This window comes from Acipenser ruthenus, chromosome 8 (genome assembly GCF_902713425.1).
Source record: "Acipenser ruthenus chromosome 8, fAciRut3.2 maternal haplotype, whole genome shotgun sequence".
Taxonomy (NCBI): domain Eukaryota; kingdom Metazoa; phylum Chordata; class Actinopteri; order Acipenseriformes; family Acipenseridae; genus Acipenser; species Acipenser ruthenus.
In genome coordinates this window covers 53,200,992-53,225,942 of record NC_081196.1, presented here as the reverse complement: position 1 = coordinate 53,225,942, position 24,951 = coordinate 53,200,992, and the positions used below count along the sequence as shown (strand labels likewise).

Sequence of the window (24,951 nt, the reverse complement as noted above, 5' to 3'; positions counted from 1 at the left end):
GCAACAGTAAAAAAAGGAATTGTTGAAAAAAAATGTGATGTGATATGGACAACACAGGCCACAGCAAAGGTAAAGGATGTGTTTCTTGTAAACACTGCAGGTTTCTGTAACTATTTAGGCCTGTGAAAGGGACTAACAAAATGTGGTATTCCTATGCAAGATAGCGTTATTTTTGTCAAAGGAGTAAACGCCACTTACAATTCTAATACAAATAAGCAACAACTTAGACTACAAACTAGAGTTGTTTACTTCTGATTGGGCTATTTTATTGGATGTGTTTTTACTGTCTGAAAATATCGTGCGAATGACACTTTGAAGTAATCAGCTTTGAGAATCTAGCCCATAGTATTTCTTGTAATAAACTAACAATAGGATTTGTATTTGACATTTTTTCAGGATATTGTTGTTGTTGTCTACATCAAAATGTGCAAATGAGTAACAAGTAGCATCCACGTTTTCAGAGGGTTTGTTTACATTTAAATCATATTAGTCTTATTTGAAAGCCATTTTAACAGAGGCTTTATACAATTGGGTGGCAGACGGCAGCCTTAACAACAAAAAGTGACTTTACATTACTGTCAATAGGTGGAAAATCAAACTGTAAAAAGTGTCCTTACATGAAAAGTGATATTTTTACAGAGGTGGCCTTAAGGCAGGAGTGGGCAAACTACAGCCCGTGGGCCAAATGAGGCTTTGTTGCGTTTTTAAATTACTCAATTACTAAAAATAGTAAAATATAAAACTCCTTCAATTAATCTTGATCAGTGCTTCATTTGCGTCCAAAATAACATCTCAACCTATGGCTATCAGGATATGGATCATGTTGTTAGCACTGCAGTGAAAATTGTGAACTACATTAGAGCAAGGGGACTGAACCAACGGCAATTAATTTCCCTTCTTGAGGACACTGATGCTGAACACTCTGGCTTACTTTATCATACGAATGTCCGCTGGCTTAGTTTAGGAAAGGTGCTGCAGTGAGTGTGGGAGCTTAAGGACAAAATTCGCCTTGGAGATAAAGGGGAAAGAAGACGGTTTCTCTGAATTAAAGAATCTAAACTGGGTATGCGACCTTGCGTTTGGTCTGGCTATCTGGACAAGTTTTATTCCTCGGAGTGAAACAAAGTTCTCAAATATCCGCAATGTAGCCCAGAAAATGCTGGTTTGGTTCGGGTCCACCTATGTGTGCAAGTAAACATTTTCACTGCTAAGTGCAACAAATCTTGCCACAGATCCCAGTTAACTGACAAGCATCTCAGCTCAGTGTAGCGGATTGCAACAACAACAACAACAACATCGGACTACGATGCCATCCTAAAGAAGCGCAACCAGCTGCATTATTCACATTAAGCAAAGGGGGTGGTAAGTTTTGTTCCCTCTTTTTGTGTATTGTTATTAGGATTTATTTAGGATTACAAGTAGGATTGGTACTTTTTAATGTTAATTATTACCCCCCCCAACACTACCCATCTTAATAGCTCTTGTTCCAACTTCAGTCTATGAAGAGCAAAACTGCATAATGTCACTTCTGCTATGTGCAAAGTAACAATCTCTTGTGTTTTACAAATCAAATTGCAGTTTCAGCCATGTCCAGTAGTGTACTTATATTATGGATGGATATGTGTGTCCAGCAAAAGGTTGAAAGCTGCACGGAAACAGGAGTTTTATTTTCATGTTGTGGTCACATTTATTATACACAAGAAAAAATGCTCTCAAACATCATATTAAAACTGAACATAAATATTATATAAGAAAGGTAAAGGCTCATAAAGCTGTGACGCGAAAGCAACCTAACTTCTTATTTTAGCATAATAACCCAAGATGATGATGATGATGATGATGATAATAATAATAATAATAATAATAATAATAATAATAATAATAATAATAATAATAATAATAATAATAATAATTATTATTATTATTATTATTATTATTATTATTATTATTATTATTATTATTATTATTATTATTAATGTAAATCACCTACCAGTGTGAAAGGGGCTATAAATTGCGTTATATTTAACCCACTATTTTTTTTTAGTGTACATTCAAATAGCCTGTCATACAATTTCCATACCCTGATATGGCCCTCAGGCTTAGAAGTTTGCCCACCCCTGCCTTAAGGCAAGGTTTTAAAAGACAAAATAATAGGTGTAGCTACCGTTAGTTCAGGTACTAAAAAGGGGTTATGATCTTTCATATAGATAGACTCCTAGAGAAACATGAACTTAACTTCAAACAGAGATCATGTTATATATGTTCAGTAATATTCTGTGAACAGAAAATTAAATATAACTGCATAAAAATTAGGTTAACACTACAGTCGCTAACTGATGCCGATGTAAAAATCTTTTTGATAAATGTCTTGCCACCAACACACAGATTTGGCATTTTTAGCAACTTTACTATTTTATCACTAATTGCTATTGGTTTATTGAGTGCATGTTAGGTTCTGACCCACTGTAAGGTTCTACTCATACTGCACTAAATTATCTGATATGTATTCTGCTTACACTGCCTTTCTTTTTTTTTGTATACAATATTGTGGGCCAGAAAAACTACTTTTGCCTATCTAGATGAGATTTAAGTTGTTAAATGTCTTTGTGATAACTAAAAACATTCTATGCAACATCCATTCCACACAGAACCCCATTTGCTACACAGAGATTAAAACTGTCTAAGAGCAGTGTCTACTGTGTCATAATGATTGGTGCCTATAAAAGCTATTAAATTCTGCCGCAGGGGTCATGAAATGTGGGGGGCTTTTGAGGCTGTAATATTTTTTTTTTTTTTTTTTTTTTTTTTTTAATTTAGTCGTTGCCAATTATTTTCTCCCAATTTTGAATGGCCAATTATTTTTAGGCTTAGCTCACCTCTACCACCCCTGCACTGACTCAGGAGGGCGAAGACGAACACACGCTGTCCTCCGAAGCGTGTGCCGTCAGCTTTTTTTCACACTGCGGACTCACCATGCAGCCACCCAAGAGCTACAGCTACAGGCTATAGAGCGCATCCTGCACTCCACGCGGAGCGCCTTTACCGGATGCGCCACTCGGGAGCCCCCTGAGGCTGTACTTTTTAGTGAGAATCAAAATGAAGCTGCTCCGAATACCCCCATTAGCACACTGTCTTTGAAATATAGCATTTAAAATAATGACAACCCCTTTCCTACAATCATGTAAACAGCACTGCAGAAAAAGCTAACCATGCTCTTATGTACTACTTATCAAGCAATCTATAATACTTGCATAATAAATTCTGATCTTTAAAAATGGGGAATTCATTAAAAAATGCTATGGGTTGTGCGATCACTAACATAAGTAACATTTTCTGAACTTCAGGTTAGAAACTGTACATTTTACAAATCTGTTAAGATACATTTATTTTAAAAACAAGATTAGTTAACTTCTGCTACAGAATATTTATAATGTATGTTATCATCCATCCTAATAGGTACAAATTATTACTAAAGAAAAATGGTGTGGCATTGCATCTGTAATACTAGCAATTAAGTCTGTTAAATGCTTTCAAAATTAAAAAGGACTGCATACAAAGCATCAAGAAAGGCCATAACTTGTCATGACTTGAAAAAAATACTGCATAACATAGCATTTTTATTTTATGACAATAATACTTTATGTTAAAGGGAACACTGCACTAAAAATACACTGCAACCCGGGGGGATATACAGAGTGAGAGGGTTTATGTTAATTAGAAATTTGGTTATGCGGCGCATGTAAATTCTGCATAGATTTGCATATTTTCCACCACCTGTTTTTTTAGACTGCAGAGAAACTAATTAGCATAAAGTGCTGATTAATTCTGCCAGTCATTCCAAGATAATTACAGTGTGGGTCTGTAAACACGTTGTGCTGGAGATACTGCCTGTTTGCCAACATCTGTCTAAGGGATGAAACTTCACCATGGCAACCAAGGCAATTTTCTATCTCTTTTATAAGAGAAGGTCATTTTGTCTGCCTCTCTACCACGTATTTGTATTTTGGATGCATTACCCTTTTTTCTTAGTTGAGCTGGAAACTGACAAAGAGCCCCAACACCACAGAAGCAGATGCTAGCATGGTATATGGGGTGGGAAACATTTGAATGTAATAAGGTGTGACCCTACACATTTTTGAACGCATCAATACTGAGCATGTGCTGCACATTACAAGAACAGATTTTGCTCTTAATTGCAGTATACGATTCTTTTATGTTGATATGATTAAGTCAAACGGTCCAAATATAAAAACATGTCACCATTAAAAGTATCAACCGCTTACATAAATAAATATGCTACATCAATTAAATATTTTGGTAATTTGAATAATATTCTGTTTTACAGATAATCCAATAGGCTTATCGAGATGCCTACAAGCATCTTTCTAAAGCTTTCAAAATAACTCTGAGGTCTTCAGTTTTAGCACTATTTGAATGTATAGTATGTCATTAGAATTTTAAAAATAAATAGTTCATTTGTTTTATAAAAACACTGAGCATCTCCTTATCTTTTATATGAACTGGCTGTCTGATTTTGAAATGAAATGCCCCCTCCCTCATAATAACGAGCAGCAAACATTTATTTAAAGCACCTAGGCAGAATGTACCAGGGTTGAACTGGTTGCTGGTTAAAAGAAGCACACTAAGATCCAAGAAGTGTGCCTGAAGGAAACATGCAAAGATATTTTCAACATGTTTCAATTCACAAACGCAAAAGTTATTTTATCTTTTTATTTCAGCCAAATAAAGAAGGTACTTAAAAGCCTGTTGCAAAACATTTTTTACCTGGAAATTTACTGTCTGAGAAGCAGCCTGTAAACTTGCTCCTGCAAGATGGACCTGTAGTAAAATGTATACAAAATAAAACATCCTTAAGCAGAGTGTAATGCTCTATAGTAGCTATATGAATCCAGGAACTATTTTGAGATTGTTGAAGTGTAATAAAAAGCCATTTTCTAAACACTTGAATGTTCAAGTTCATCATGCATCTTAAGTAGCTTCTGATTATTTGTACAAACAAAAACATACCTTAAATACTGAAAACAGTATTCCATTGTATGTATCAAAATGTCCTTGAAAAATTATTTACCTTTTGTATAACCAGCTCAGATGAAAATCGTATTCAAAATTTAGTGGGGGGATAGTTTGACCATTGTTACCATACTGTATCTATAACAAGCAGAGACTTGCCTTATTTATTTTCTGTTGCATGCCACACATATATAAGGAGAGAGGTAGATGACACAAGACAGACAGGTAGATTAGGGAAAGATTGATGTTTCTCACAAGGAAACCATTTCATTTTTGATCTCTAGACAGACAGCTCAATGTTTACCTGATGAAGTAATGCCTGTGCATGTGCATTAGTGATTGCACTTGTTTGCACAGACTGTCTCTGAAAGTCCAATCCATTTGTTTGGGAACCTGGTGAAAATAAAGGATTATTGTTAAAACAGTTTTCTAAAATCAGTACGGGGGGCTACTAGGTTGGCAATCCCACCCAACAACCTCCCTAAAAAAATAAAGGCAATTTATAATGGTATCAACTAGGGATGGGCACATGTAAATGTTTATTCGAGTAATGATTAGAAAATTGTTAATAGCTTAGAAAATGACTAATTGTATAATCCATCTTGTTTTCCAACACTTATAAATGGTCTGAACAGACCCATTAACAACACTAAGCTTGACACTGCAGCCCAACATATTACTATACATAAATCATTATTTCTTTCTATGGTTTTAAATTACTCAAGCTCCCGACATAAAAAAACAAGTATTCTTAAACATGCAGGGTTATACCAATACTGCACATATGGTTAACGGAGGTGGTTAAAAAGCACCATTGCATGGACATTTTACCAAAGTAGACACAAACAGTAAAGTTCCTACTTTGCAATAAAAGACTGAGCTACATGAACAGCATAGGGACAAGAATAACCACCAATGGTACAAGCATCCACCTACCCACAGAAAGAGGCCCACCTCAGACTCTTTACTGCAAGTATGCCTTGCACACACAAGCACCAGGAGGTACCGGTAAATCACAGTGAACCATTACAGCTTGCTCCACCAAACGCACTCCACAAAGGAGCAAATAACAAATCTAATAGTGGAAATGATCGCTAAAGATACAGTGACTATCAGCACGGTTGCAGGACAGTTAATGAAATTCAATGATTTAACATCTACTCTGTACTACATAAGGCTCCATGTAGAACAATGTCTACCAGGACCGGGAGGTATGCACTGTATTTAATAAGATTTACACTTAATGTAAACATTTATTTATACTTTATAGTTGTCCAATGAAGAAATAATTTATTGATTCATTATAATCTGTACATTATGTTGCCTTTAATTGCTTTTTGGAAATTATGCTTAAGTTGGGCTTTATGCATACTGTACTTGTATATCACTTCCTGTTAATAAAAAAAGCTACTTATTGAAGCATTGTCAAATAGTACCAAGATTGTTTTTTTCTTTAAGTATTGCTTCAATTTTGCGTATCATGTAAGCATTATTTTTAGCCAGTGGCACGTTTCTGTAAAGTATAATGGTGTAATCATTTAGTAAATTACGTGTATATGAATACTATATATATATATATATATATATTATATATATATATATATATATATATATATATATATATATATAGATACACAGAAATGCCCATCCCTAGTATCAACATAGTTTTATTGGCTGAACATTATTAAAATCACCACCATCTTACACCAGCAGCCTGAATCAAACTTTCTGCCTTATCAATTTCTTACCAGCTTCTATCACTTAACTTGATCATCTCTTTGTTCATTTTTTGACAATATACATGAAAAATAACTTAAACTGATTATAGCTTTATAGTCAAAGCAGGAGGGCTTAACATTTCAAAATATTCACTGTCAGTAAATAAAACAAAATGTCACTATAAATGTATGCTGCAAGTAGAATGCTGGTTTAATCTGGGATGCATTTACTGTACATTGTAGTAATGCTGTACACAATGACTTTGTATGTCAGCCAGTGGGTCCAAACAGTCAACTACCGAGGGGCTAACAGTTTAAACTTTTAGAAGAAAACATTTGGGGTTCTTGAAGCCCCCAAATTCTGTACCTTTTTAAATAGCAAAGCATATTTGAGACTGCAATGATGTGTACATCATTGAGATCTAACATACCACACTAAAACATACAAACAGCCATGAAAACACATGTTGCCTCTGCTATTATCAGGACATATATGTTTGCATATAGATCAGATGGTATTTTGAACAAAAACAAAACATTTCAAATCAAACAAATGTTGAAACATATACATTTGTGAGAACAGTACTGAAGATAGACTTCAATTCAGAATCAGCCAAGTGAAAAGTAGGGCACCATAACTTACCGTACATTCCCAGGAGCGTTCCCTCTAAGGCTAAAATGTGTGCATTTTTCGCAGTAACTGGCAACAACCTTCACACTCAGCTTACTAACTTTCGCATGTTATTATCATAAATAAACCTCAAATCGAGACTCCAGCCTCTCGAGGTAAACCTGTTATTTTGAGACCATTCTTACAAAGCATTAACATAAGCATATTTGTGTCTGTCTTGCAGCTGATTCTCTGATTTCCCTGTAAAAATGGACATCAATTTAAAACCATGGCCGTTTCATAATTTAATTATATTTTCTGACGACTAAGAAATGAGCTCAAAACTATTTTTCTAGCTATACAATCCTTAAAGGAAATTGATCACTTTACTGTGGAAAGGATGTAGTCACTACACTACACACCGTCGGTTTCATAAAGACATCCTGTCTGGAGACACGTCTCTTTTTAAATATTGCAAATAACACTGCAGAATTAGGAAAGAAACAATTGAGAGGATTAATTATGTGTTTACATTAAAAGGGGCGCTATTTAACTGACAATCGGGTAATACATAGCAGTGAACCTGTTTTAATGCAACGAGTCAGTCAACACGCCTTTATCAGTGTTTATTATTTTATCCTGGTTATTATTATTATAATGCCAGTAAAACACTAAACGTAATTTGTGGAGTACTGCACATAGGATTACTCTCACAGGACATTGCTGAACTGTTACTAAACTGTTTCATATTTTTTATTTATATTGTAAATGCCAGCAATAAGCTAAACAGGTCATTTCAAAACACCTTTATTTGTAGACTGAACTACTGTGTTAGTGGAATACTGTAAATATGATTCTCACAACTGTGCTGGACATTTGGTTTTCTCAACTGTTGTAATAAAATTCTTAGGTTTTCCTGCTTATTTTAATGCCAGCAATGAGCCAAGTGATGTCTATAAACATTATGACAGGTTTGAAGTGTCTTCAGGTGCTTTACTTATTATTACAGCAACAAGAGTCTGATTGAAAAAAAAATGAATTGTGGTAATATTTATTAAATTTACTTACTTTATACCAACATTACATTTATGTTCAAATGCCAAATTTAATTATTAATATGTTGATAAAAAGTGGGAACAAATGGAATTGGTCCTTTTTGAAAAAACTGAATTTGGTATTCCCAAGAATGGAACAATTAGTAGCCCTAAAGATGGTTACAATTGAAGGCAGTGCAGATGCCACTGTTTTATGCGGCAATATAAAAGCAATTTTATGCAGGCCACCAGTTAAGAATGCAGTCTATATCTATGATAACAACTGACAGGGCTGCATAGGATCAGAGGAGTATTCAAAATCAGAGGCAGAGCCACAATAAATGTCATGTTTAAATTTAAAGTAAATTGTAATATTGCCGAGATACTTGTGTTGGAATATTGTTTCAAAATTGTATAATGCAACAAAAATATATGAAAAGGGTTAATGTGTGGCCCAAGGCTTCTCACTGGTAATTTACCCTTTCTCAGTCAAAACGGCACGTTTCTCAGTATCTAAAAAGCTTAGAGGGAACGCCGATTCCCAGGATGTAGAAAGTTTCTGAAATGACTCCTCACTGCATACAGCCGCCGGTAGAAGTGAACAAGTTGTGTTAAACCAATCAATGCCAAAATTGCCACTTCAGACAAGATCACCAACTACTCTAGGCAGTGTGACATAGCCTTGGTAATGTGGAACCAACTTATCTGAGCATTTGGATAAAAAAAACTCACATGACTGCACTATGACTGCCACAATAGGTAAAGGTATTGAAATTGGTTTGGTTCAGTACAAGTTGTTTTAAGCTTTTATACAGCTGATGGATTACAAAAAAAAAAAATCCTCAAATAAGATACTTAAACAGCAATTTATGTTGATTTATGAGCAAAATGTCTACACAGTACACTGCCATTTTTCCGAGTACACCTTTCAAAACAGGAGTGTTGTCTTGAAGAATATTTTGGAATACTGAAATTATAAATTACATTAGAAAATAATGTAATTCCATCAGGGACAAATGAATGGAAATGGGAAAGCAAACCGGTGAAGTGGAACAAATTATTGTTAGACTTGGGGATACCATTTTTATACAGCAAGAACAATGATTTCTCTATTTTTTTATATTAACGATTCAAACTAAGTTATGACATGCCAACATGGATAACACTTACATTTCTACTATTTTAGTTGATGAGCTTTCATACAGACCCATTTACAAATTAACAACACCTCAGAGTGCAAGGCAGCCTGTTTTACACTTCAGGTAATTTGTAAATACAGTAATAAATTAGCTAAGTTTTGACACTTTCAAGTAACTAACGAATATATGCTTTTTCATTGCAGTGAAGAGAAAAACTCAAACCAAAACAGTCAAAGATTATTATGGTTCATTCCTCTAAGCGAGGCAGCAAAGAAATGAATTTGACAGAATACATCGAGATATGCCTATTACAGGAAGCAAGAGTACATCTTACATTGTGGAGGCTACTGAAACTGTTATTCAGCATTCACTGTAGTATTTTACCCTCTTTTTTTATCCTGGATACAACTCCATTAGTAAGTAGTTCTCATCTCATCTTTTGATTGGTGAGAATTCAAATTGCACTTTAGGACAGAAGAACTACTATGAAAAAAAAGATGACCAATCACAAATGTAGGGGTATCCAGGCCAGAATCTGTTTTAATCCATGTTAACTTACTTGCAAGTTTGCTGCCTGCAGCCAGGACATCCCAGCAAATTAGATGTTGTAGTGGACCATATCCTGTTGTATATATATCTTAAGTAAATATTGAAAGAAAAGAAAAATCATTGTGGCACTTATCAACAACTCCTTTGTTCCTATTTGATTTTAAAATGACTGAATGGGATGCAAACACTTTCTCATTCTGGACCCAACTGGGCCAACTATATCACAGTATACAGGTAAGCAAGCTGCAAAATGTCCTTACCTGTGCTCCCATCAGCACTCTCCATCGCAGGTTTACTCGTTTCTGACGGATTACTCATTCTTGATTCTACAAGCAAAACAAGTTTCAGACAAAATTAGTATGGATACATTGCAACACGTATATAATCAAATATCAGATGCATCGTTGTTACGTATATAATCAAATATCAGATGCATCAACATTTCATATAATTTTTCATATAACTTTTATCCAGGCAAAGTTGTTTGGATTTTAAAAAATATCTTAATTTGATAATTGAAATAGTGACCATTTAAATAATTAAATACATTTTATATATATATATATATATATATATATATATATATATATATAAGAAAACATCCCCAAATAAGATACTTAAACAACAACTGATGTTGACTTATGAGCAAAATGTCTACACAGTACACTGCCATTTTTCCGAGTACACTTTCAAAACATGAGTGTTGTCTTCAAGAAAATTATATATATATCACATAAATGTGTATGAACTATTTTAGGTGTGTGCGTTCAATAACTCCGTCAGCCTAAAGTTGCGTGACAGAAATGCTGGTTGATGATATCAAGAAGAAAGCAAACATGTAAACCTGATAGATTTAGAAAAAACAACTAGTTACATCTGTAACTAATACAAACATAGGCGGTGCCAAGAAATTAATTACAAATCTTTTACAAAATTACAGATCCCTGTTGTATAAAATTATTTGTGTATTAATATTTGCTAATAATTTCACAAATGTCCACAGTAAAGACTCAAACGAAAGAGTCAGAACAGATAAACATGGATTACTGCCCGGGTTTCATTTAATCAATGCCACTACAGTTTATTTACAGTTAAGAGAAACAGTGGCACATTCAATAAACTTGCTCATGACATAGCCTTGCCTATTTATTAACATACTGTGGTTGATAGACAAAAAAGAAATGCAAAAAACACTTTCTTAAATTTAAATGCCATGACAAGTTACATAGATATATTCTGGTTTTCAATGATCGAACTGCATAGGTCATGCATAGTCAAAGCCTTATTTAAATAACGAGATCTATTAAAGAGCTTAGCGCACCCACCTACAACATAGTCGCTGCAGTCCAACATGATGTCAAGAGGTCCGTAAAGAAAAGAAACAATACAACACTATTGCTCAGCAGTTTACCTTTACAACTTGACTTAAAACTAAAGCCCAGTTACTTTACAGCAATCTGAGAAAGCAATACTGCAAAGGGAACTTCAGTAGGGAGCCTCTCTGCTAGCTATTTTACACTGCGATCATCAAGACAACTGAAGCATGAAAAAGTTCCCCTTTTTCTGTTATAAAATAGAAACAAAGATTGCAGCTGGCAGTTTCCATAATGAAGCTTAATCAGTATGCAGCTGATTAGTACTGTATGCAAATCCCCCCCCCCCCCTTGTTAGAGCTGCAGAGTGTGCTTTGAAGTCCTGTGAGCAATTCATTTTGCAGAGTGCACTGAAAGCTTTCTGCATAATTTAAATCTGACATAAATATTTATCAGCTCATTAGCATATTAATTGGATAGCTTTAAAAAATTCCACCTAGCACAACAGCCAGGGAGTAATCACATAAAAGGAAAATTATCACCAGAGTGCAAGCATTATAATTAGGGGCAAAATGAAGTTCCTTGTATGCATTGTCAACCCTGACCACAGCCAAACATGTCACCATGACAGGGTAGAGTGCCTGTTAAATGTCACAAATGTGACATACACAAATTGGAAACAATGTTACAGTCTCAAGCACTTTTAATTAAATTCTTCCTGGAGCGAAGGAGCTAATAATGCATGCATTTCTTTTATTAAAAAAAAACTATGCAAAACAAGTGAAAAGAAAATCATAATTAGTAGAACCCCTACAGAAACAGCATTTTACTTTTAAATAAATGCATCAAGTTCCAATGCATCTGTGAAAATGTACATTTACATTTTGTGCAAGTGTTAACTTCTCATTATTGCTAAGCTAAGTTATTCAGTATTTTAACATGTTTATTTCTGACTAACTAGATGTTACAGCAGGTGGTTTTATTGAGCGGGATTAACCCTCATGACTGAATGTTGCATATTAAGTCACTAGCAGTCCATGCAACCCCTCTTCACATAGAAAATAGTGATACTACATCACAAAATAAGGCTAAAAACCAAAGAGAAATATCAACTTTTCTCTCACATGTAAAACTACAGCAATGTAATAAGTTATTTTTTGGTATGTTATTTTAGTTCTCTCCCAAAATACAAATTTAGTTACCTAAGAACACACACAAAAAAAAAAATCAAACCAAAAAGTTATTGTTCATACAGAAGTTTGATTTTTTCATATAAAAGTACTGTAGGTTTGGGTTTTACTTTTGATGTTGACTAAGCAAGGTAAATGGACAACTTGTTTTTGTTATAGGGCTGCAACTAGTACATTTTGGTAGTCAGTTAAATACAAAGTTATTAGATACTAGACCCGTACATTGACAGGTGACTTAAAATCGGTTTAAATAAAATTTCTATGCTAGTACAGCAAAAAAAAGAGCTTCTACAGTACGTCACATAGATTTTAAAGAATCTTCAAACCGCAGGTTTACTGTACTTGTAGTGTTAGAGTAAAAATAAGCAATACAGAAATATTTACAGTGCTGTGAAAAAGTATTTGCCCCCCCATCTGATTTTCTGCATTTTTGCATATTTGACACTGAATGTTATCAGATCTTCAACCAAAACCTAATATTAGATAAACGGGACCCTAAGTAAACAAATAACAAAAATGTGATACATATTTCATTTAATTTATTAAAGAAAGTTATGCAACACCCAATGCCCCCGTGTGAAAAAGTAATCACCCCCTTAGACTCAATAACTGGTTACGCCACCTTTAGCAGCAATAACTGCAACCAAACGCTTCCTGTAGTTATTGATTAGTCTCTCACAGCACTGTGGAGGAATTTTGGCCCACTCCTCCATGCAGAACTGCTTCAACTCAGTGACATTTGTGGGTTTTCAAGCATGAACTGCTCGTTTCAGGTCCTGCCACAACATCTCAATGGGGTTTAGGTCTGGACTTTGACTAGGCCATTCCAAAACTTTAAATTTCTTGTTCTTCAACCATTCTGATGTAGACTTGCTTGTGTGTTTCGGATCACTGTCTTGCTGCATGACCCACCTGCGCTTCAGCTTCAGCTCACAGACGGACTTTCTCCGATACAGAGCAGAATTCATGGTTCCTTCAATGATGGCAAGGCGTCCAGGTCCTGAAGCAGCAAAGCATCCCCAAACCATGACACTACCACCACCATGCTTGATCGTTGGTATGAGGTTCTTACTGTGGAATGCAGTGTTTGGTTTTCGCCAGACATAACGGGACCCATGTCGGCCAAAATGTTACACTTTTGACTCATCTGTCCATAGAACATTGTTCCAGAACTATTGAGGAGAATCCAGGTGCTTTTTGGCAAACTTGAGACAAGCATTCATGTTCTTCTTAGTGAGCAATGGTTTCCACCTTGCTACTCTGCCATGAATCCCATTTTTGCCCAGTGTCTTTCTGATGTTGGAGTCATGAACACTGACCTTAGCCGAGACGAGAGAGGTCTGCAGATCCCTAGATGTTGTTCTAGGGTTCTTTCTGACTTCCTGGATGATTTTACGCCTTGCTCTTGGAGAGATTTTGGAGGACGGCCACTCCTGGGAAGATTCACTCCTGTCCCAAACTTTCTTCATTTGGACAATATGGCTCTGACTGTGGTTCGGTGGAGCCCCAGCGCCTTAGAAATGGCTTTGTAACCCTTTCCAGACCGATAGGCATCAACAACTTTTTTCCGGAGGTCTTCAGGAATTTCTTTTGTTCGTGGCATGTGCTGACAACTTCACTCTGATGGTAAGGGCCAAAGTTAGTCAGATTTCTTTTGGGCAGGGCTGGCCCAAATCAGACCTGGTTGTTAACCGAAGTACTCAAACAGCTGATCCTAATTATCCCTTTAATTGGGTTGAGTTAACTAGGGGGGCCAATAACTTTCACACCTGAAGATTGCATGTTTAATTACCTTGCACACCAAACAAATGAAATAAGCACCAAACTTTTGTGTCATTTTTTCACTCAGACTCCCTTCTATATACTACTACAACCCACAAAATAATCTGACCAAATAAAATGTGAAAAATGTGCAAAAATGCAGAAAATCAGACAGGGGGCAAATACTTTCACGGCACTGTATATGTATAGCCCTTTACAACTTACTTATTAAGCAGGCACCGTTCAAAGTACTAATCATTACAATTAGCAATCATTACAATTAGCAATTCCAGGACTGTTCTGTACTGTGCATTTTTCACCTGGATATCAGATTTCAGCAACTTTTAGAATATATAATAAAAAACAGTTTAGTTTGTCATATGCATTATTCATAGCACTTCATTTCTTCTTTCATATCCAAATGCATCCAAATCTACCACTATTCCAATTAACCAACTACTACTGTAGCAAACCAGTCGCTGCAGTTTTACAATTAAAATTGACAAATGTAGACCAACAAAACACTAGTAAAATTTGCTTTCTTAGGACACATGTACTATATGAAATATTTTACCTTGCATGTCATCTTGATGTGCATTTTCAAAAGAAGTCTGGGGGAGGGGGGGACAAAAATAAATGTTATTTATTCATGTTTCGAGTTTTATGCTGCTGCATTGGATCCAAAATTTGACACAAAAAAATCTTTACAAAAAAGATAGGCCTATATATACATAAAAACAAAAAAAACAAGCAGGTAAGACAACCTTTCACACCTGCCGACTGCCTGAATTCATCATGTATTTAAATGCATATCGGCACATTTGTCATTTGGGGTATATCATTCTGCTGAAAATATATTTTTTATCTATACAGCTGTAATGATACCTGAACAAAATATCCTTTTATTTTGAAGTCAGAAAACAGTAACTATTTAAGTTTTTTTTTTTGCATTTATTTTTAATTGGTTACATAAGTTAAAAAAAAAAAAAAAAACACAGGTAAACTTGGGCACATATGAATAGACGTCTTCATTTTCATTCCAGTGCTGTCCATTCAGTAGCCATGCTGTTAGCAGTGCACCATTAAGTGTTTGTTCCTTTTGCTTTGTTCAGCTATTCATGAGGGATACTGGCACTGCAGTGGCTGCAGTAAAGCATTAACTAATTTTGCATGCTGGGAGAGGGCAAACAGGAGACGAGACAGCAAGACTACAAAATTATAAAAAATGAGGACCTCCCACCAGCACTACTAAGTTCTGAAAGCCCATTACATTTGTAAGTTTGTTAAGGTCACAACTTGCCATGGTTTTAAAGGTGCAGCTTCTACCATGCATTATATAGTCTTCCCAAAACATTCATAATAAATTGTAATAAATAGATAAATACTTAAATATACCACCTCACTCAATTCCTAGAGCAAAGCATGGGCCATTTGGACCAATTACTAAAAAATGAACTTTGTGTAAACTCAGGAATAAAAACATTTAAACTGACCGATATGTTTCGAGGATTTAACCCCAAATCCCTACTGAGCTACTGTAATATGCACAGCTGGCTACATTTAACAGGATATGTTCATGTGTGATTGGATGGAAAGTTTGACCACTTGCTGTGGGCATGCCAATTATGCCTTTGCTAACATAAAAGGAACAGATCTATTAAAATCTCCTTAACAGCATGCTGTCACTAAGGACAAAAAACATAATTCAACTAGAAGTTGCAAGCAAATTGACGGCTTCCAAGGCATTCTTGTTCCTATCTGTGTTCCATAGTAACCATTACCCTACCTGCACTCTGTAAGGAGTTATAAGCTAGTTTTGCATTTGACCTTAAGGACAGGTCAAAGGTCACGGTCAAGTTAATTTTAATTAATTTTTGAATAGAGCATATACAGGTTCATTTGTGTTTTATATAGTAACTCTGACACTGTCTAAACTCTCAAAGGATTTCTAAACAAGTTTTGCATTTGAGCTTTAGCAAGGTATATGTGCAAATATGTGCAATTTCATCATAGCTGAAATTTGATTGGCTCACGGCAGCCATGTTTTGTTTTTTTATGTAGCAAGTTGTTTTGCACAAACTTGATAGACAACCTTGCCAAGGCTATGTATGCAAAGTTTGGCTTCAAATCGGCATAACAGTTTCAGAGAAGACGTTGGAATATTTTTGACAAATCCAATATGGCCGCCAGACGATGTCACCAATCGACTTGTGTTGAGCAACCGTAAATCTAGGCCATGAGAGTAGTCTATTGCACCAAGTTTCACATCTCTATGATAAGTGGTTTCGGAGAAGATTTTTTATAAATTGTCCAAAATTCTCAAAAAATTCAATATGGCCGCCACACCATGTGACCTATGACCTTCATTTTCGCTCTAACACAACTTCCCTAAGGTGCCTACCACCCTACCAAGTTCCGTGAGTTTCCGTGCAACAGTGTTGATTTTAGAGATTTTTTGAAAAAAAGAGCAGAAAAAAAAAAAAAAAAAAAATCCTAACAGAAACAATAGGCTTCCCAGCCATTTTGGTGTGCACTAACCCCCTCATCCCCATTGACAATTGATAACCCATGAATACGGCTTTCTACCAACCACTTTCCTACGAACAACCAGCTTTATAAGAGCAATTTTAGAATTACTCCCCCCCCCCCCCCCATTCATATATAGTATGTGCTACACAGTGCATCAGTATATGGAGGTCATTAATAACTCAAGCCACTGTCCTGAATATCAGGCAGTGAAGGCCTTATCTAGATAAAAGTAATACACTAAATTCCACATCAATTTTTCAGGCTAAAACTGACAACAAAAGCTCATTCACTGTGGCAACAAAATGCAGTTTTAAAGCTCCCCTGGGGATTGAATGCTGGAAACAGACATGGGAAAAATAAAGGTCAGATTTGTAATTTAAAAACTCTCAGGAGATATGCTCTTTGTAATTTGAATAAAGTGAGACATTCACAGCAAAAAGACACATTTAAAACACAGAACTCAGAGTAAAAGTACACAGCTTTCCATTATGTCAGCTATATAGAGTACCTTTACTAGGACAAAGAATTCAGCATGTGTTTTAGAGAGCCAAAGCTACAATCTAAACTCCAACTCGGTAAATAAGTGCAAGGTATTTTTGTCATTTCTAGCCAATATGAACATCTGATTTTTGTATCCCAGTACATGTCAAAAAATATTTGTTTGACTATTCGGATATTTGTCCCAGCATTAGGGCTGCAACGAAGGTTCGAACCTTTACCTCATTTGCATAATTTATTGGTGATGTCACCATAGCTACTTGTTTATATTTGATTGAAAATCCTATTTTACAGGTAATCCATATAAATGGAATAAACCATTCACATGTAGTTTAAAAATACGTTATATAGAACAGTAATCATGTTTTTATAATTTAAATAAAAATACACGTTTATTTGCATGTAATTGAGCCTGCTTGCGATATATACAGTAAGCATTGCAGCAGCACCAACTGCAGCAGACAAAGCTTTATTTAACAGTCACCGTTCCAAGAAGGTTATCAGTCACATTTTACTACTACTAAAAATATTAATATTACTAATAATATGAACTTACGCTTGTCAAGTGACCCCAGAGATTGGTTATGCCTTCATGATACGAGTCGCTTGCTCAGTTTGCATTCAATTTTTTTTTTTCGTTCTCTGGGCATTTAACAAAAAAAATCCTAAACAGCAGAGGGGTTTCAAGACATTTCTTTAAATACAGCACTATTATAAATATAACAAATTCAGAGAGAGAAGAAGCAAGCATATACAGCAGGTGACCAGTCTCACAAAAGCACCCAACAACAGCACCTCTTCATTTAAGGAATGTATGCTGCTTTTGAAGTCATAATCCTCCACAAGTCCTCTTATACATTTTCTACAAAAGGAACACAATGAAGTTTCTCGTCTGCAGCATAGACGGAATTCCCACGTCGTAAATGTTTCATTCTTATGCAGAAAATAAAATCCTAAACCAGAGCAAAGTCAGGACCATCACAAAGAGGCAAAGAGAGGTTTACTGTACTTTATGTAAATCCTAGAAGCAAAGAATTTGTAGATCCTCCGGATAGCGGCCTGCTCGTCAGTTACCAATCAAGTTATCATAACATCAATGGAAATTAGGTGGACGCAACTTTCAAATAGGCAAATCTAACAATGATCAATGCATTTAATGTTAACCACTACTGACAGAGGGGGTTAAAAAAAGAATTGGCAAACAGGAAAAATAAAATAAATATGAATGTGTTCCCTTGCATTTAGTAAGGAACACAATACTATATTGACATTTAAAACAAGTGCCTAACTCAATATTCAAAAGATTGTTTACACTCAGTAAAATCCAACACAACAACCAATCTGCTTTGATAGTTTTTATACAAATAAATAGAAGTAAAACACTGGCTTGTTATAATTGTTATAATGTATCTATAAACTTATGCATGGAGGCATTTAGAAATGGAAATCTAAATTTGTAGAGATTTATATTACTCAAACACGGAATAGACACCAGGCAACAGAGGGATTACTGGACGATAATACCCTGAAAGAGAATTCAAAAAAAGTTGAATCAATCAGCCACTTCACCAGTAACTCAAATAGAAAGGGAACTTCCCTCCACTTCACGCTATCCTGCACTTGAATATAGAAGAATGCACACCGTTTAAGACTTTTAGAACATAAGAGAAACAGACTAATGGGGGCGGGTGAGTTTGTAGAAAAAAAGTATGAACTAAGAATCAACAAAAATATATTGCATAAACACATCTCATCACAAGTGTCAAGAGACTGCATGTGGAAAACATCACAGCAGATGCAATTCACAGTTCAAGGTGGGCAGCCTGATAACCATAATTCTAATGTACAGTAAATCCTACAGCTGCAGCATGTTTTGTTAAGTTATCCAACAAACTCAAAACTAGACTTAACATGACAAACTCAAAACTAGACTTAACATGACAAAGACTTACAACACAACAATTCAGGGTTATTACAGCAAATTTAGGACCAAAGGGTTATTGTGTTTTTTTTCTGTTTGTTGTATCTTGCTAGTATACAGCACTTCTTGGTTTTGGGGAATGTCTGGTGGTGTCAAAGTCACCAGCCTCCCTCACACCAGGTATGCTAAATGTGGTTTACATCAAGTGAAAACACAGAACAAGTTAACATACTGATGCTTCTCTACTTTAGGGTGAAAAAAAGCATGTAGAAAGTGATAGTTGTAGGATCTGAAAAATTGAGTGTGGAATAACCTGAATTTGGGCTGGGCTAAAACTGCCAGCTCTGGGTTGATCATATACAGATCCAGAAAGCTTCTCTTTCTTGAAGTGGAAACTGTCATTTAACCAAATATTAGTACTCAGATCAAGTAAGCATAATTGGCTGAGGATAACAGCATTCAGAAATGACTATCAAACAAATATCAAGCAAAAGAAAGCAATGCATAAAGGACATCAGAAATAAAGACCACACATTCTAACTGCACAGAAGAGTGTCTCTCCTTTGCTAATGGGGTAATTTAATGGGGTATCTGATTACTTACTCCTGAGATTTCTTTTCTGTAATTTGGTAGCAATTATATATTTTTATTCAACTAATTTTAAATTTAAGAATATTTAAATATTTGTTTGACTTCTTGAACAATATTCAAACATGAAACATTCATGTTTGTCCCAGCAGCAGAATTTCAGCCGTGGGTGACCTATTGGGCCAGTAAATGTATCCCAGGAAATCATTTTTGGAAATCATCATATCAAATGAAAAGCTAATGTAACACAACATGAGCAAATTTTACTATAACCTGGTGCATTATTTTTGTGGATCATAATATATCCTTTATTACAACAACTTTATTGAACAATTTTAACTATTATTTCAAATTTGGAGACAAACATACCAGTATTTGAGAAAGTGAATTACTTTACTATAGTGTGCTTATGTTTTCTTTGATAGCTGATGACAAATCATAGCTTCTTTCAAAAAGGATTAAGTTTGGCTTTACAAAGTATATAATCAAAACATCTTTATTGTATATCTACTTGAAATAATACAACAGCAGCAGTGTATTGTTTTATTCCATGTATAAAATCACCCAAGGTCTCCTACTACCTTGAACCTTGTTATCCCAACAATGAAAGTCTGGGTCAGAAAGCTTCTCCTGTCTCCTAAATGCCCCCAAATATGAATGCACTTTTTCCTGTACTTGAATTGCTTTATGTATAATTTGTGAAATTGTTTTTTGCTACTGGTCAATCTTAAAGACGGCACACTGCAGCAAGTAAAAAAAAAACCTTTAATACAGGATGGAACATGATTTACATCTGTTGTGATGACTGTAGAATATTGATTAAAAAATGAATGCTCAATTAAATATAATACTTGTCAATCACGAGGACTATCCAGAAACTATAAACTTAGTCAGTAAAAATTAATCTGAAAAACTCACTTGATGCTTACTGTGTAATATGATCTGGTTATTTATCTTAAAAGTGCAGTGGAATGCATTCAATATTGCTGCCCTACAGGTTACACATCATCTGTAATGACAGACACATAATTGTTGGGTAGTGACTTCAGTGGTAACTTCAAAGAGAACCAATAGTGTTTGAATTTTAAAAATATAAAGAAAAACTATAGTGCACTATGTCAGGGAAGGCACACACCAACCAATTGATCAGAACAAAAACATTATTGACATAACAATTACATCTTAGCAAATGTGGAACAGCTGTCTTAAATGATAGCTGTCTGTAGTTACTGGGTAAAACAGAGAAATATTATAAATATCAATGCCGAGTAGGGTCACTTCCAACCCAAGTTTTCTAAACGTATAGCATAGCCTAGCTGTCTTGAGTCAACACACTCAGAAGCAGATGTATTTCAAAGGTCTGGGGTTCTCATAGCCAACCAATCTACAGACACATTTTCTCATCCTTGTTTTAGCTAAAGTTCAAACTTTTTATTCTAAATGGTTTATTAAGTGTGGTTTCCACAAAAAAAAACCAATTATAATAAAACAATTATACATAGCTTGATTAAACTTGGAACAGCTTGAGATGTGTATTCAAGACACGTAGGTTCAATAAAGATCAAACTATCACACATACTTCTGCAAAACCTTAATTTAAATTGATAGATTACCACTAGCATTAAGCATCAATTGATCAAAATGCTGGCAAAACTATGCTATAACTGTCTTTCTATTAGTATTCATGCCTTTACTACCTATATAGGTATACTACTGGGTTGATAGATAGATAGATAGATAGATAGATAGATAGATAGATAGCTCAACTAATTAATATCAAACACAATATGCAAAATGGACGTGAATATATATATATATATATATATATATATATATATATATATATATATATCCTGTGTACTCTACTAAAGATATTTTAGTTGTAATACCTCCTTGTTTAAAAAACATCCTGCTCTAGAAATATATTCCTAGTATGAATTAAAAAATAAAAATAAAAAATAAGTTCAAGTAATCACTTAAAAAAAAAAATAGTTATTTGAAATTACAAAAAGAAAAAATAATAATAAAATAAATACCGAGGCCTGCTAGTTTTGTTGAAACCTGGGCCTTGCTTTACAGTTTGCTGCCTGGCCTGATGCACTAGGCCGCATTTGTCTGGCAAAAAATGAAAAAAAAAAAGAGAGAGATAAAATCATCAGAACCACAAAAGCACATGGTTCGATATCAAATATAAACAGACAGACTCGAGTTGGTTGCTAAAGATTTCAATTACTAAACATGAGAGGCGGGGATCTATACAGCCATTTTAAATAAAAGAAACCTCCCCAAATTAGACATTCTAATGAGAGACTTTAATATATTCAAGGATAGTAAACACACACTACCCGCACGACGCCTACATACAACAAACATTTACTGTAAATTGCGGGAAATCATTAATAAGAAATATAGTATGTTCATTCCATTTGATTCCCCCCCCCCCGTAAACGATACAAACAATTCAAGAAATCCAAGCATACAAAAACAACACATTCGTCTGGGTCCCCATAACTACTTATTCTACAAAATTCGTGATTTAGAGATATTAACACATGATTGAGGGCTTGTATGAAGCATGTGACATCGTAGAGATACTGGTTACGTTATAGTACAGCTGTACTCTAAACAATACTAACATATGATTGTAAAAGATTTAGCTACTACTAGAATGTCCCTGTGAAGTTAAACACGACTTGTAAGGTGTGTTTAGCACTTTCATCCTTGTAGGAATGAAAAGAAAATAAGATATTATCTTGTTTATATATTTATTTTTCAATTACTCACTATGTACCGACTAGTTGATGTCATCAAAACTCAAAACAAAACACTTACATTCGCAAACACATATAAGGGTTGAGATACTGTATTATTTAGCCATCTATTGCGCACACACATTAAATCCAATTGGATTGATTTGCAGAACAAATCTATCCAACCTAAACAAACAGGTATGTAGTTATGAATGCTACCGTATGAAATGCCGCAAAAAGAGAATAAAAAAAAGCTTTGCAATCAACAGTGTCCCAGTCCTACGCCTTTACATAACATTCACACTTGTGTTTACCAATATTAAAAACCAATCACGCAGAATTTCCCTTTTGTGAATGCCTGTGAACTGTACAAGTGTAAACCCAATGCCGCCCCGCAGATCTAAAAAGGTTTTATCCAACTACTTCACCACAACATGCTCGTATTTCCACTGCTCTGCCTCTAGCTACTGTTTTGCATCTGTTTGTCAACTGGAATAATATCGAATCATGCTAATAAAATATGCTAACTGCATGCTCTCTGGTGGGACACATGAATATGCAATCCACATGCAATTGCAAAGGCACAAAGAAATAAAAAATGGGCCAGTAAAAAAAACACGCTTGCGTTACAGTCTAATCATAAACTAAAATCTGTGGTTTCCCATTAGTTTAAACCCATTATAATGAAACAATGTAACAAGAAACAGTCCACAGTTGTAGACTGGTAAGCGTATTAATATATATAAACTGTGTAAATAATGACTGCATGCTGCAACACAAACACAAAGAAACAACGCTTATTTACCAGCGTTTCAACAATCTTTTCTCTACCTCAGTAATTTCGTTGCGAATTACAGAACAGCGAGGCTGATTACTAATAAATTATCCCAGTCTCTGCGCGAGAATATGAATATGTAAAGTGGACACTGCTCTAATCACACAAACTCCGGGGGGGGTGAGGTTTTTATAAATTTACCATCGCATTGCAATCTCCTGTTTTCCCACCAGTGTCGGCGACATTTCTATGTATTAATTATAATGATGCTGATTACTAATACATTATGCTAAGTTTGTATGTTGTTTTGATTCTCTCCCGCCTGATCTGGGTTGAGAGAAAGCGTGTTTGAATATGAATATGAATATGTAAAATGCAGTAATGATTACCTGCTCCTGAACTCTCATCTTGACTCGCTGCTCCTCCGTCCGCCATTTTGAATATTTAACCTGAAATCCCAACCCTGAGCTGCAGAACTACACACCCCGCGCCAACCAAAGCATATGCATTACATTAACCAATAAGATTATTTTTTTTTAAATTTATACACTTAAATACATGCTTTATTCACAAACCCGATACATTTTACACCTCTGTTGCAAAATTTTACTTCGAATTCAAAATATTATTTAAATCACAAATTGAGCCAGCCTTCGGTTCACTTTCGGAAACAGCTGTCGAAAACTGACGAACTTCAGACAAAAAAACAAAAAAAAAAAAACGAAAGACTGAATGATGCTTTTTAAGATCAGCTGGAAATTTTAAATCGAAATATAATCTTACACGTTTAATTTTACACCCTGTTAGAACATTTTGAATAATGTTTTAATTTATTCCTAATTATGTGTATTTTAATCGACGTCAGGCCGTTTCCGGAAACAGACGAATAATGAAAGGGAGGCGCGCGCCGGCAGTAGAGTGTGCTTTTCGGGTGCGCGCCCGGGAACTAAAATATATTTATTATGTATTATAAGTTAAACTAAACTACGTTTCCAGGATGGTGTTGGAGATAATGATATGTGATGTTTGTTATATTAATGTGTAATATTAGTACACGCATAGCAAGTTACTTTCAGCTTTCTTATGTTATTGAATAATATTAGTACTTTTGAGCCAAGACTCTTAAGTAATATTAAAGCTATTATCATGTATTTAAAGAACGCACACAAATTGTTATGCTGGAATCATAAAATGCATTTATATAAGTGAAGCCTATTACCTGTAGTGTATAGAGAGTAAACTACTTGTAATCCTTTTAGCGGCTTATTAGGAAGAAAATAGTATGATACCTATAACTAGACTACAGTACATGCTACAAACTGAAGACTTAAATAAGTCACATACAACAAGTTTTACATAATATCTAGAGAAATATATAGATAACAATCCAATTGTAAGAAATCCTGTCGTAATTTTATTTATTGGACTGCTTTACCTAAATTAACAGTGGGTAGTACAATTAGCGCTAATCTGGGTCTGAAACCAACTAGAAGCTTTTCTATTCAAGTGTATTTTAGTGAGTATTTTAGGCAATTTGAGTTAGGG

General features: G+C 34.9%; 1 protein-coding gene across 18 annotated transcripts in view; it reads right to left on the bottom strand.

The window, feature by feature from the left end:
• Window positions 1–24,078, bottom strand: part of LOC117406593 (POU domain, class 2, transcription factor 1-like) — a 40,943-nt gene extending 16,865 nt beyond the window's left edge. For 5 of the 18 annotated variants that reach the window (XM_059029236.1, XM_059029242.1, XM_059029237.1 and 2 more), the window contains exons 1-6: window positions 23,796–24,078; window positions 14,920–14,956; window positions 10,342–10,407; window positions 10,092–10,169; window positions 5,336–5,424; window positions 4,786–4,839 (exon numbers count right to left, since the gene is read on the bottom strand). In XM_059029236.1, coding sequence (XP_058885219.1) covers window positions 4,786–4,839; window positions 5,336–5,424; window positions 10,092–10,169; window positions 10,342–10,407; window positions 14,920–14,956; window positions 23,796–23,813 — 342 coding nt within the window. In that variant the 5' untranslated portion in view covers window positions 23,814–24,078. Of the gene's footprint in view, window positions 1–4,785; window positions 4,840–5,335; window positions 5,425–10,091; window positions 10,170–10,341; window positions 10,408–11,406; window positions 11,450–14,919; window positions 14,957–21,917; window positions 21,936–23,607; window positions 23,628–23,795 lie in introns of those variants that run through there. The other 13 variants (XM_059029244.1, XM_059029247.1, XM_059029246.1 and 10 more) reach the window with 9 other exon arrangements.
• Window positions 24,079–24,951: the final 873 nt, after the last annotated feature.